The following is a 12,371-nucleotide window of genomic DNA, read 5'->3' as shown; positions in this document are numbered from 1 at the left end:
CTCTTTGGCCACAAGTACAGCTTCTGTGGCTTCAAGAGTTGCTCATTCATTCTTCTAACTTTTTATTAGACCAACCTGTAATATAACCCAATAGACATTTACTGGTCACTCTGACTTAGCAGGATTCAGTCTGGCAAAGTAAAAAAGCTTTAGGCAGAGAAAAGGAAAAACATAAGTATAATCCTCTACTATAACAGTTAAGTTTTCAGAGTGTAGAAGAGCTGCATTGTGTGAGCAAGGGCAAAAAAAAAATATTACTCGATTGTTAACTGTCGTATAACAATTGTTATTATTTAACAGACTAGCATCTGGAGGATGTTAAAATTTCAGATTAAAATAAAAGGGACAAGTGTTGCCTGCTTGAATTCAAGCTATTTCTGCATTAGCAATGCTCTCTTGCTTTGATTGGGCACCACAGCCCTTTAAAACTATATACAGGACAAACATTATCTTTTTAAAAGTAGGTTTGATATGGTCGATGACAGTTGTTTGCAATTCAAGTTACAAAAAGACAGTTCCTTTCCATTCCAGGGTATGTCATAAATGTCTTTTCTTTCTTTTTTTCCATTTCCTTTTTTGTCCTTTTTCTTTATTCTATCCAAAGTATTTCTTTATTCTGCCCAAAGTGGTTCACAGAACAGGCCACTGCTAAGATGAATCATTATTCAGTGTTTTAAATAACGAAGCGGAAAAATTAAATATAGTATCTTAGAAGAACAGACAGACAGGAGGAAAAGAAAATGAGAAAAAATAGGCATGGCAGAAAAAAATTAAAAATCTACCTGCTGAGGAGTGCAATGTTTGTTTTATGATACCAAATAACTGAGAAAATACAAGCTCACTCATCAGAATGAAACCCAAGGCTAGGCACTACTTCAAGTAGTTCACGAATAAGAGGCAATGTGTTCCAGAGCCTGTGAAAATTTAGTATTTGTAATTCTAACAAAACACAGTCAGAATACTTAATAAAACCTGGTGGCTTGACTTGACATTTTGTGAACTACAGATAAGTACACTGGTTCAATAACAGTTTTTATGCACCTGTTTTATGCTGCAGTTTTTCCCAGTGCCTTCTTCTGAGGTGGTATTTCAAAAAAAGAAAATGCTCATCCTGACAGCAAAGCCAAGACACAGACCTACAAATTTATCTCTGGCAAAAAAAAAAGCAGATGACTGCTATCAAAACAAAAGGCCCCACACAGAGCCAGTTTATTTACACTGGTGAGAATCACAGGTCCTGCTACTGGTCACTGTTCTGTGGACAACTGGGCAAAACTCCATGTCTCCATAACTCATAAGCTATCGAGTGGAGGGATGCTGCCCAAGCACAAAGGCATCGGATTGGTCTCACGCCTCTTCAACACAGCTCAGCTTGCTTTGGGCAGTTTAAATCCACTATTATACAAATGAGAACCACCACTCATTTCCAACTGGTTTCACTTGGTTCCTAACCAACGGGAAAGAGGATGTCATTAGAGAGAAATCAATGGAGACTTCCGAAAGGCTGCTCCAAACTGGTTCACAGCTACTTCTTAATGAGGGACTCCCGCCTTCCTGCTTGTTCTGCAGTGTTTGGGGGCTTTGTTTGTGCTTTAAATGCTCTTGTGTAGAAGGTAGCAAACCCATGACAAAGAGTCCTACAGCTTCAAGTTCATTTTCCCTGGCTATATTTTGAAAGAGCCTGTGGATGATGCAGTTCTGACACTAATGAATAAAGTATTGCTTCATCTGCTGCACTTCATTCAGTCCAAGAAACACAGGGAAGAACGAGGGCAAGGATTCAGAAAGACTTTAAAAGTTTATAACATACACGTTAAAAAAGCTTTTTCTAAAAAACAAGCACTAACATGGGGGCTGTGCTCAGGCTCGGTCAGGATGATTTGCAACAGTAAGGTTACCTCTTTATTCAAACTACATTTTTCAACTCTGCTTTTTTTCAAGCTCAGTGCTGTGAGGGATGGGACTGTAGCATCCACTGCAATGATGGGACCAGGAAAGTGTTAGAGCACTTCTCAGCCAGAACAATTTTCTTGTCCCACCACTGAGATACTGTCTCTGCCCTGAAGCACCAATGATTTTTTCAGCTGCTGGCAGAGGTGAGGAACAAGGCAGGGACCAGTAGACCCCACTGGAAATACTCTGGTGCTCACAGGACTCAATTCAGCATCAAACTGACAGAGTAACAACATATTCCCATGCCTCATCTGGGCTGCAGCAGTGGTCCACAACACATGCAGGACAGCCAGCTTCTGCTTCTGCCAGAATAAAAGACTCAATTGCATTATCTCATGCTAATGCACACACAAACCAGCACTGGAATGGCCAAGACATCTCACTATGCCCGCACTCCAGCCCCTTCCAACAACTAGCACAGCACTGCAGAAACTCATGATATACACCAAGAAGCAGGTACATCACTCCTCTGCCTCTCAACCAACATAACCCCTCCACTAGCAAGAATTTCTCTTGCTATGGGTTATGGGCCCAGCACAGACAACCAGAAAAAAAAAAAACAGAACAAAAAAACCCAAAAAACAACACAAACCCCACAGAATCTTTCAAGTCAGCCTCAATTTATTCTTTCAGGGCTCTCAATGCAAATAATGAAGAGACTCTGGAGCTGGTTAGCTTCTATGAACTGTCAAAGATTGCAGAGATGGGAACAGCAAAGCTACAACAGAGTGTCTAGTCCAATAAATCCATACCCAAGCTTCAAAAATTAAGGCAGAGCTACTGATAGCAGCTGCTGTAAACAAAAACCACTATGTGCATCTGCCTATAAAAAAAAATACACTAACAAAACAATAAACAGCCTGACAGTTCATGCTCCCAGTCCCCTACAGACATAGCAGAACATAATTTGCTAGTGTTCAAAAGCTTCTACACACATGAAGAGAAGGAGAGCATGGAGAGTCAAGGCCTGGGAAACCTGGATCAGCTGGGTTCAAGCTTACACACTGGTGTCAACGACATAACCTTATCCTGGAGTTTATCCTGCTGTTGTGCCTTGTCTCATGAGTCACTTGCCTAGTCCACCAACCAAGGTAAATGGAAGGAGATGGTTTAAAAAGAAGTAAGTAAAACTTCAAAGACCTTCACATGAGACCTGTTGTTCACCATATCTGAAAGGCACCCAAGGAAAGGAAGGAGAAGGGAAGAGCTTGCTTTGAGTTTCATCCCTTCATTTAGTTTCCACTATTAAATCCATAATAACTGTTTCTGCACCAAAGTGGCAACTACAAGGAAAGACATCAGCACTGAATTTAGAACCCAACTGCATAAACCAAAGTGGCTAATTTTGTAAAGAATGTCCTGGGAGCCTCAGAGGGAGACAGAGAAGCACATCCAAGCATGAGGCAGCCCCACAAACCAAGTGACTGCCCTGTGAGGGATGCTGGCTGCACATCCCTTTCTGGCCAGGGCTGGCACTGCAGCATTTCAGTCTGTCTCAGGCAGCTTCAGAAACATGCATGATCCGATTCATACGACAAAAGACATTGCAAGAATATGAGGAATTTGGTTTTTTGGGGAGTGGAGATGATCATCTTTGCAGGAGCAGGAGATCTCTTGGCAGCCAAGCAACCATCTGGTACTTCCCATTAGGCAAGGATGGACTTGTTCCCTTCCCTATCACCATGAAATCATCTTTCAAGTGACTGCACACAGTGGCAGAAGAGTGCATTCAACCCACAGGGAGGTGTGCTAGTGCTCACAAATATTGGACTGGGAAGCCCAACCCTGCAATCCAGTTGAGATTCCCCAGCTCACCACTGTGCTCCACCTGTATCAGCATAGTGTCATTTTTCTGGGACTTGCAGAGCTTTATTTGGAGGGGAGGGGGAAAGGCAAGAGGAAAACAGCTTTTATGGTTACCAAAACAAGCTCAAGCCAGAAGGATCCAAACCAAAAGGCATATCACACCGCAAAGCTTGCCACTCACTGTGCTCAAGCCATCCAGTGGCCATGACTCTGGCTTTTCTGAGAACCTCAAGACTGACAGCAGATTTTTACACATTTTTGAAGCCCCTGCTTCTGGCCTCACAACCCCTGGTACATCCCAGCACATCCCAACTGCCCTGCCTCAGCAGCACTTGTTTGGGAGCAGCTGCCAGCTCTCCTCCCCATGCCATGGAGTGCACAATCCCACACCAGCACCACCCGCCCCATGGCAGTGGGCACAAAGCCAGTGGATCAGCCATCGCCAACCTCACTCCACACCAGTTGCCTCCTTAGTCTGCCCTGAGGGTGAGGCCCCATTTTCTGGAACTAGGAAAAAGAGGAGAAAAGGGAATTTGCTTCATCTGCAAGCTATAAATCCTTTCCATCTTCCTGAGCCCAGCATAGATGGGAACAGCTGTGTGGCAGCGCTTCCGTAAGGCTCCAGCTCTGTTGAAGATGCTAAAATACCAATTTAAGTCTAAAAGCTGGAGAGCAGGAGAGAAGTAAGTGGCAGGGAAAGGAGGAAGGGCAACCACAGAATCACAGAAAGGTCTGGGTTGGAAAGGACCTTGAAAGATTATCCAATTCAACTTCCCTGCCATCAGCTGAGATATCTTTCACTAGATCAGGTTGTTCAAAGTCCTGTCCAACCTGACCTTGAGGACTTTCAGTGATGGGGCATCCAATGCTTTTAAAGGAAACAAAATACATATGAACTCCTTGGAAAAAGGCATTACTTTGCTTAAGAGATTTTTTGGTCCGTGAGTACAGAGGACAAACCCTGCTACGCACAGAGCTGGACAGGGTCTGCTGAGGAGCAGAGGGAGGAGACATATAACACCAAACACATGAGCATGGAAAAAGCCAAATATATAAGAAGTGGACTGTCAGGACCCATGGCTGGATGCTGCCTCATCCATCTCAGGACTCATCTTCTCCAAGCACAAAGAGAAGATGCTCTCAATCTTCAAACTACATCTAGCTCCACCCAAGGACCACCTTGACCCTGGTTAAACTCTTTTAGAGCTCCTGCTTCAACGTCTGGACATCTAATTTTGATTTCCAGCCTAACTCATCAGCAGCTACACTTCCTCCCAATGCACACTTGTTCATCTTGTAGATAAACATCTTCCCCAAGCTCAAACAGCTCTCCTCTCTCTGTGGGGTAAATACAGAATTGTGTAAGATGACGAGCACCTGCACTTCCCAGAAGCTTTGGTGTTCACGCCTCCCAGGATCAGGCAAGGTTAATCCCCTGCAAACCATCACAGCAGGGAATGGAAGCATTAAATCCTCCAGAAACCCAGCCCAGACCACAGCACATGAAGTCTGGTCTGGTGTTTGTAGGACTTATAAAAACACAGCTGTGCCCGCCTTTTCAGCTCTCTGCATGGCAGAGACCTGTGCAGAATGTTAGGCAGAGCTGGTCTTACTGATGATGATAATGATGATTATCATTATTATTTCTACCACTACTGCAGTCATACCCAGGGGCCCCCAAAACAGATCTCTGCAATAGAAAGAAATGGTCTCTGCTTTGATGAGTGGATAAATATAGCCTGAAACAAGTTGCAGCAACTCAGCACGGCAAATAGCAAGGAGGGGGCTGGCAGCACCAGCAAAATTGCTCACTTCACTGGTCTAAACCACACACGCATTGAGTGCTTCAAATTACATTAAAACGCTGCTGGTTTATAAACTGTTGGCTGTTGTGATTTCACTTTTTTCAGTCATGTAACCATTTCTAACTTCCTTTAAAGTTCCATTAAGTAGCTTTTAATCAGCACCTTCTGGCTGATTTTTGTGCAGGTGTCAGGAAAAGAAAAATAAAATCAAAGTCAAGGTGAGATCAAGGAAATGCTTTGGTGGGAGGGAGAGAGGGATACGGTCACTCCCCCTACATGTGCACACAGTACCTGCTCCATTGTCACTCCAGTGTCTTTTCCCTGTGCTTTCAATATGATCAAGAAATAAAATCACAAATGTGATCAGCCAGACAGACCCTCCATATGCAAGCAACACACCAACAAAATAATAATAAAGAAACACAAGGCCAGAGGATGCATAATCTTGAATGTTAAAAGCAACAGGCTGAAGAAATTACCAGGAACAAAATTCACCAGCCTCCCAGAGAGATTCCAGATACTATTCCAGCTGTCAAAGGCTGCAGGGAACCAATTCCAGCAACACTGCTGGGGCAGGCAATGCTGTGACGTGCACAGTGACCCTCTGCCCCATCACAGCCCTTCCCCTGAGCGGCGCCGCTGCTCCCACTCATCTCCGGCAGAAGGAAGCAGGTAGACCCCATGTTCCTCCAGCAAAGCAGCTCTGGCAGGGTAGGAGGGATGAAAACACACCGGGGTGTGAGGGGATCCTGGAGCTCTCCCACCTACAGACTCACAGCCAACCAGATGGGAAAGACCCGTGACCAACAGAGAACAAATTTAGGCAAAATGACTCACAGCGCCCCCGTACGCAGGGAACCAGCGGGGCACGGAGCTGTCTCCCAGGATGAATTATTGCTGCAAAAGCAGGGAGGTCATTGAAAAAACAATTAGGAAGCCTGGAGAAGGGAGCCATAGAAAGTGAATGAAGCACATTGGGCTAAATATTTCTCACTGCTCTGCTCTCGCCTGCCAGATCCCAGAAGCCTCATGTTCTCAGGGTTATATATGGCTGGGTAATGGCTTTGCACGGGCTGCTGACAGCGACCAGCAGCATGTCACCTTTTGAAAGTGGATTAGCTTAAGCTGCAGGCACGCTGTCACATCACTAAGCCTGTCTCTGACCAGGTCCTGGCCAACCCTTAGCTCTTCCAGGCCTGTCAGATAACGACAGGATCCCCAAATGCCCAGCATCAGACAAGGCAAGGGACTGGCACTGATGAAGTCCCCCTATGAGTTCCTGATTGTCTCCCAGTTTCCAACAGACCCGGTGATGCCTGACTGTTTGTGGGACCAGACACTCAGGGTTGCATCAGAAATGTTTGTGTGTCTTGTCTCCCCTTCTCAGCCTGCAGTGCCTGCTGTGCTCTTTGGGAAAGCCTCCTTCCCCAAATGCCAAGAAACACAGAATTTTTAGAGGGTGATAATGTTCCTGAGTCACATATAATCAGACCCACAATCACTAAAGCACTGACAAGACATACTGACTTTTTTCACCCAAAAATAAGTGATTGATCGAGAACAGTTTTCCTAGGAAAAAAAAGGGTTATTTTCCATTATTATTTTTAATTTCAAGAGAGTCAGAAAAATAAGAATTTCCACTTGACTTGAAGGTGACATTTTCACTGCATTTCAGAAGTGGATTATTTTTTACTTTTAAAATTCCAAATGTCTTTCTCTTCCTATTTCTCGCTAAGTTTTGTTACTGAAGGCAGCAGAACAGGTGCTTAAGACTTCGCTTTTCCCCCTCCAACACATTTTCTTTTTTTGTTCTGAATTCTCTGAAATTAGCGTGGCAGAGGAAAAAAACCAAAACACTCAGACTTCTCCAACTTTCCTACAAGCTATCCTTCACTTCACAAAATCACTCAAGTGCAAGACTTAATGTGCTCCTTTGTTTTTATTTCTCCTTTCCATTATTCTGTAGTCTTCCTGAAAATGTATACAACTTACAAAAGATAGAGCAGTAAGAGGAAAAAATATACAGATGATATTTAACTTATTGTACTCAATACAAAAGAGGAAAACATGACAATGGAACAAAGTAGAGCATCCAAAATCATATACGAAAGCTGTTTGGGCAATTTTCTTTAATACAACTAAGCTTTTCTTTTGAGGGAGGGTTGCAGAGGAGGAGGGGAAGAGTGTTCCACCCATTTCTAACCATAGTAAATCACCACAAACAGAAAGGTCATGCCTTGCCAAGACAGCTACCCCTCTTTCCTAAAATCCTTGGCTTTCTCCTTGTTTCTGCTGCAGTAAGGTTCCATCACACACTTTCCAGTGTCAGCCAGGGGCATCTGGGGTGCTGCAACTGGCAGGTTTCCAGTTGAAAACCCCAGAGGTGCTTCCAACCATGCACTCCTGATGCTGGGAACTCCCTCCCCCCAAGTGTCCACAAGCCAGGAACCCAAATCCCATGCTTGCTGCTCAATCACATGAAGAAAGGAGGACTTTTACAGCAGAAGGTAGAAGAAGGTCAACACACAGTGACTGGCAGGCATTTGTTTTGCTAACATAACAGTTTCAGAGGCTATTGCAATGGTCATATAAATATCCTTTGAATTATTTCATATTCAAGAGTGTTTCATAGTAGAGGGAAAAGAATAAAACAATCCAGCCAGAAGAGGAAGCACTTTCAAATTCATTCTGCCAAACTTAGGCCCTACAACCCCCAATTATACCCATATTCCCATAGATCAATACTGAAAAGGGTTGTTCGAGCCCAGGCTCCTTGAATCATCACATGCCAGCAGAGACTAACAAGCTTCCTTTCAAAAGTATCAGCCTTGGACATGGGAGATCTGCTTCCAATTAAAACCAAGAAACACCTGTCCCCATGTCCTCCCCCAGCCCTACACCTCTCAGAAGGGTAGGCAGCCAGAGCAAGGGTAGGAGATACCTTCACATTCTTCTTGATATGAATGATCTGAAACAGGGAGGCTCCCACAAACTCACCAACAAAGACCAAGTCAGGAACAACCTGTGTTAGCAGCCAGTTTCTCTGAATTAGTTGTGGTTCCTTCCTAAAAAAACAAATACTCACCATCACCTCCCGGTTGCTTGTATGGGTTGTACTTTGGTTTGGGGGCAACGACAGGTGCAAATTTCTTTGGAGTCTGCTGGGTAGACACTGAGATGCTGGGAGTCCCAAAGGTGTGCGTGGTCTCCATCCTTGCAGTAACATGACCAACAGGCTCATTGGTACTCTTGGGTGGCAGCCAGGACGGGTGGGACATGGTTCAGATCTGAGAGGAGAGGCAAAAAGTCACACGGGCATTAGGAATTTAGGCTGGGGAAACAACAGTTGGATTCCTACTATTCTGCTGGTTTATGAAACCAAACCTACAAAACCCTTTAATATGTTTAACTGGTGCATGCTTCACTTTAGACAATATTGCTCCTAATGTATAGGACTTTAGATACAAACTTGTCTTTCTTTTCCCAGCAGGTCAGAGTTGCTGATTAGCTTATTGCTGGTGCCTACAAAAAGCATTGTTTTTTCCCTCTTCAAACCAGAGCAGAGATAGGTTGATACCCTGAAGCAGCCCATCAATCCCACCACCCATTCAGCACAGTAGTGATGTATTTGCCTTTCCCTATTAGGCTTTTGTGAGTACATTAAAGTACAACAGTGCAGGTGCTCTGGGGACAAGTCTAGTCACAGATAGGTAGACACTTCCAAAATACACTTTTAGCACTTTTTCACATGTCATTTAGGACCCCATGCCCCAGTGATTTTCATTCAGACTTTTAAGAAAAAGGATTTCAAAAGCAGCTAATCATTCTTGATGCCTCCATTTCTGAATGCCCAGCTTAAGACATTTTAAAAGCATATCAATTTTGAAAAAATGCCAGAATCCCACAACTGCTGACAACCAGGCTCCTTTTAGACATCTTGACTTGTGTAACAAAAAACAGAGGCAGCCCAAATCATTACTTATTTATGAAAATCTTGGCTTTGGCCTCTTAAAAGCCTACATCACTTTTGAGAACTGGACTCAGATGCTACTGAAAATGTTGCCCATAAAAATCCTGTTCATTGCAATAAACAAGTGCTTTTCACCACACACAAACCATACTTGCTGGGTAGCAACGACAGTCCCACAGTACCATCAGATGATCCTATGGAGCTGGATTTGAGAAGTGTTGGAGAAATTAAGACCCCATACAGACAAAAGCTAATGCTAATTTTGGAGCTCTTGAGCACTTTGTCACTTTTGCCCACACACTGCTTTGCTGTCAGAACTCCTCAAGGCCACCAAAGCCAGCAGGCAGCTGTGACCCAAACAGGAAAGATTTGTTTTGCTCATGGAAACAGATCAGTGCACCAAACCATGGGAGACATGAGCAGACTGCCATGGCAGAAAGGCATTTCCACCCGGGAACAACAGGACAAAGCAGAGGAGCTGCTGGATTCACACAGAGGTGGTCTCTAACTGCAGCAGTAAATGCAATCTGCTGGGGCTGAGCTGCAAGAGAGTTGTAGCTCTGCTGGGCATGCCACCAAGGACTGTACCGGTGTGAACGGTTACCCGAGCGCAGGGTGGGAAACAGAAAGGGGGAAGATGAAAGGTGGCCTTTTGGCAGGTGCAGACCCCCTCAGAGGGGCCACTCCCAGCCTGTCTGGGCATATCCCTAGTGCCTCACAGCTAAGACTTCCATGCACACATAGTTCTCCAAGAAACAAGGAACACTGAGCTCTTCAACCAGCCCCCAGGATTACAAAGACCATTTAGGCAGGCAGAAGACATACCTGATATCATATTTAAGTCTGCCCTAGAGAAAACAAAGCAGATAGGACACTGTTTCCCTTTTTTATTTCCTAATTTGGGCTCACACATCACTAGAAATGTCAAGACTAAGCTCTCAGGAATTAGGAGCAGAGGTATTTTGCCAGCTTATCCTGGCTGCATCCTACAAGCTTCATGGTGGAACAAATTCCATTGAGTCCTTTTATCAAAGCAGCAAATGAAGACTCTTGGGTATAAACTAGAGAACGTATTCCTGTGGGTTCCTGTATATGGATAACCATGTCCTACCAATTTGTTATTGGCAATGCTGAGTCAGTCAGGGGAAAGGATCAAGGTCTCCACATAGTAGTGCAAGAACAGAACTTCCACTTAACAGCAGTGACTGTTTAAACTGATGGATATACACAAGTGCTTATTCCAGCATGATAAATTTACTTCAGGTAACAGGTTTCCCACTTCAGGAGTAATTTCTACTTTGAGTCCCAATGGCTGACCCAACACCAGAAAGTAGACAATTTATAGTCATCTTCCACCTCCATCACTCCTTGCACGAGAGAGAAACTGGCAAGTGCCAAACATTAGTCCCAACAGTTTTGTCTCTTCCTGGCCATGCAGTCTGACTGTTTGACATGCAGACAGTAGTCTGACAATTTCTAATACTAGAAAGTGAGCCAGCTGCACTAGGAATTCAATACCAGTGAAAAAAAGACACAGGCTGGCTAGAAATGAGGCAGACAGGAGCATGGCAGGGGCAGCCTGGAGATGGACAAGTATCCAAGGCTGAGCTGCAAGGATGTGACTTTCCTCCTCTGTCTGCCTATCATCCAAATCTATGGTAAGACTGCAGAGCATCATTCTGAAAGCAAGAAGTGAAAGGCAGATCCTCCCCACAGGGCTGGGGAGCAAACCAGCCATGACAGGTGGAGGCTGAGGGCACAGGAACCACGGTCCCTCTGCCTGGTACTTCCCATTAACAACACCAACCCTGAAAATGACTGTCACTCCATCAGTAACATTCACCTACACTGACGCTTCCTCCTCCCACATCCTTCAAAACTGTAAAAGCAGCAATAAAATTCAAGCAACTATCTAGGTTTTAAGATCAGAAAGCAATGAGGGCACTCAGCCCTAAGAGCAAAACAGAACAAGTCTTCACTCTTCAGAGTTATTACATGAGAAGACAACTGCACCTTACCCATTGCTAAAAGCATCCTGGAGTTTAATTCTAACAGGTTTTCAGCCTCTGGCTTGATATTTCATATGAAAGAGCATCCTGCTGCATGAGCACCCTCAGATCCTGGACATTATCTCCATTCTGATTCAAAGGAAACAAGGGGAAAAAAAAAATCCCAGTACTGACTAGATTATCACCATTGCTGTTCTGGAACGTTCCTTAACCACCTCCCAGGCAGCATGCCTTGGTCCCACTCAGCTCTCATGGTCTGCCAGGTTGATGGCAAGGATGGGTTGCACGATGCACAAACCAAGAATGTCTGCCTCAGCAGCCAGGTTGCACAGCACTGAGGACGGCTGAAGACAATGAGAATTTCAGTGAATGAGCTTAAGGAGCAGAACGCTCCTATGGACAGCTTGGGAGTGTGAGGAACACCCTGCAGTAACTCAGCTGCTGACTGTAAGCTGGCACGCTTCCTCTCAGCTAACCTCTAACGCCTTTGTTTTGGCCGTGGTGGTATTTTCTAATTGTTTCCCCGTTAGCCTTTTCTCTTCCTCTTTCTCCCCCTCTCATTTTCTGTTATGCATTTACTGTTACTTGTTTTTGCTATCTGGGCCTTGACAGTGTTTTCAGCAAGTTCCCTTTTCCTCATCTGTTCCAGCTCCAGCTCCCCAGCCTCAATTAAATTTAGCCTAACTACTCTACAAGATTATAAAAAAAGAAAGTGAATTAACCTCTTTTTAACAGCTGAAGTTAAACTTCTGGGTTTACTGTTATTTTACCCCCATTTTGTCAACTGGTAAAAGGCCAAAAGCAAAGAAGAATGTAAGGGACAGGGTT

General features: G+C 44.4%; 1 protein-coding gene across 8 annotated transcripts in view; it reads right to left on the bottom strand.

Moving 5' to 3' along the window:
* Positions 1 to 12,371, bottom strand: part of LPP (LIM domain containing preferred translocation partner in lipoma) — a 319,465-nt gene that overhangs the window by 193,244 nt on the left and 113,850 nt on the right. For all 8 annotated transcript variants that reach the window (XM_017810600.1, XM_017810598.1, XM_017810605.1 and 5 more), the window contains one exon: positions 8,650 to 8,851. In XM_017810600.1, the coding sequence (XP_017666089.1) occupies positions 8,650 to 8,842 (193 nt within the window). In that variant the 5' untranslated portion in view covers positions 8,843 to 8,851. The remainder of the gene's footprint in view (positions 1 to 8,649; positions 8,852 to 12,371) is intronic.

The sequence above is a fragment of the Lepidothrix coronata genome, unplaced genomic scaffold, assembly GCF_001604755.1.
Source record: "Lepidothrix coronata isolate B3197 unplaced genomic scaffold, Lepidothrix_coronata-1.0 Scaffold29, whole genome shotgun sequence".
Classification (NCBI taxonomy): Eukaryota; Metazoa; Chordata; class Aves; order Passeriformes; family Pipridae; genus Lepidothrix; species Lepidothrix coronata.
This window is presented reverse-complemented; position numbering and strand designations above follow the sequence as displayed.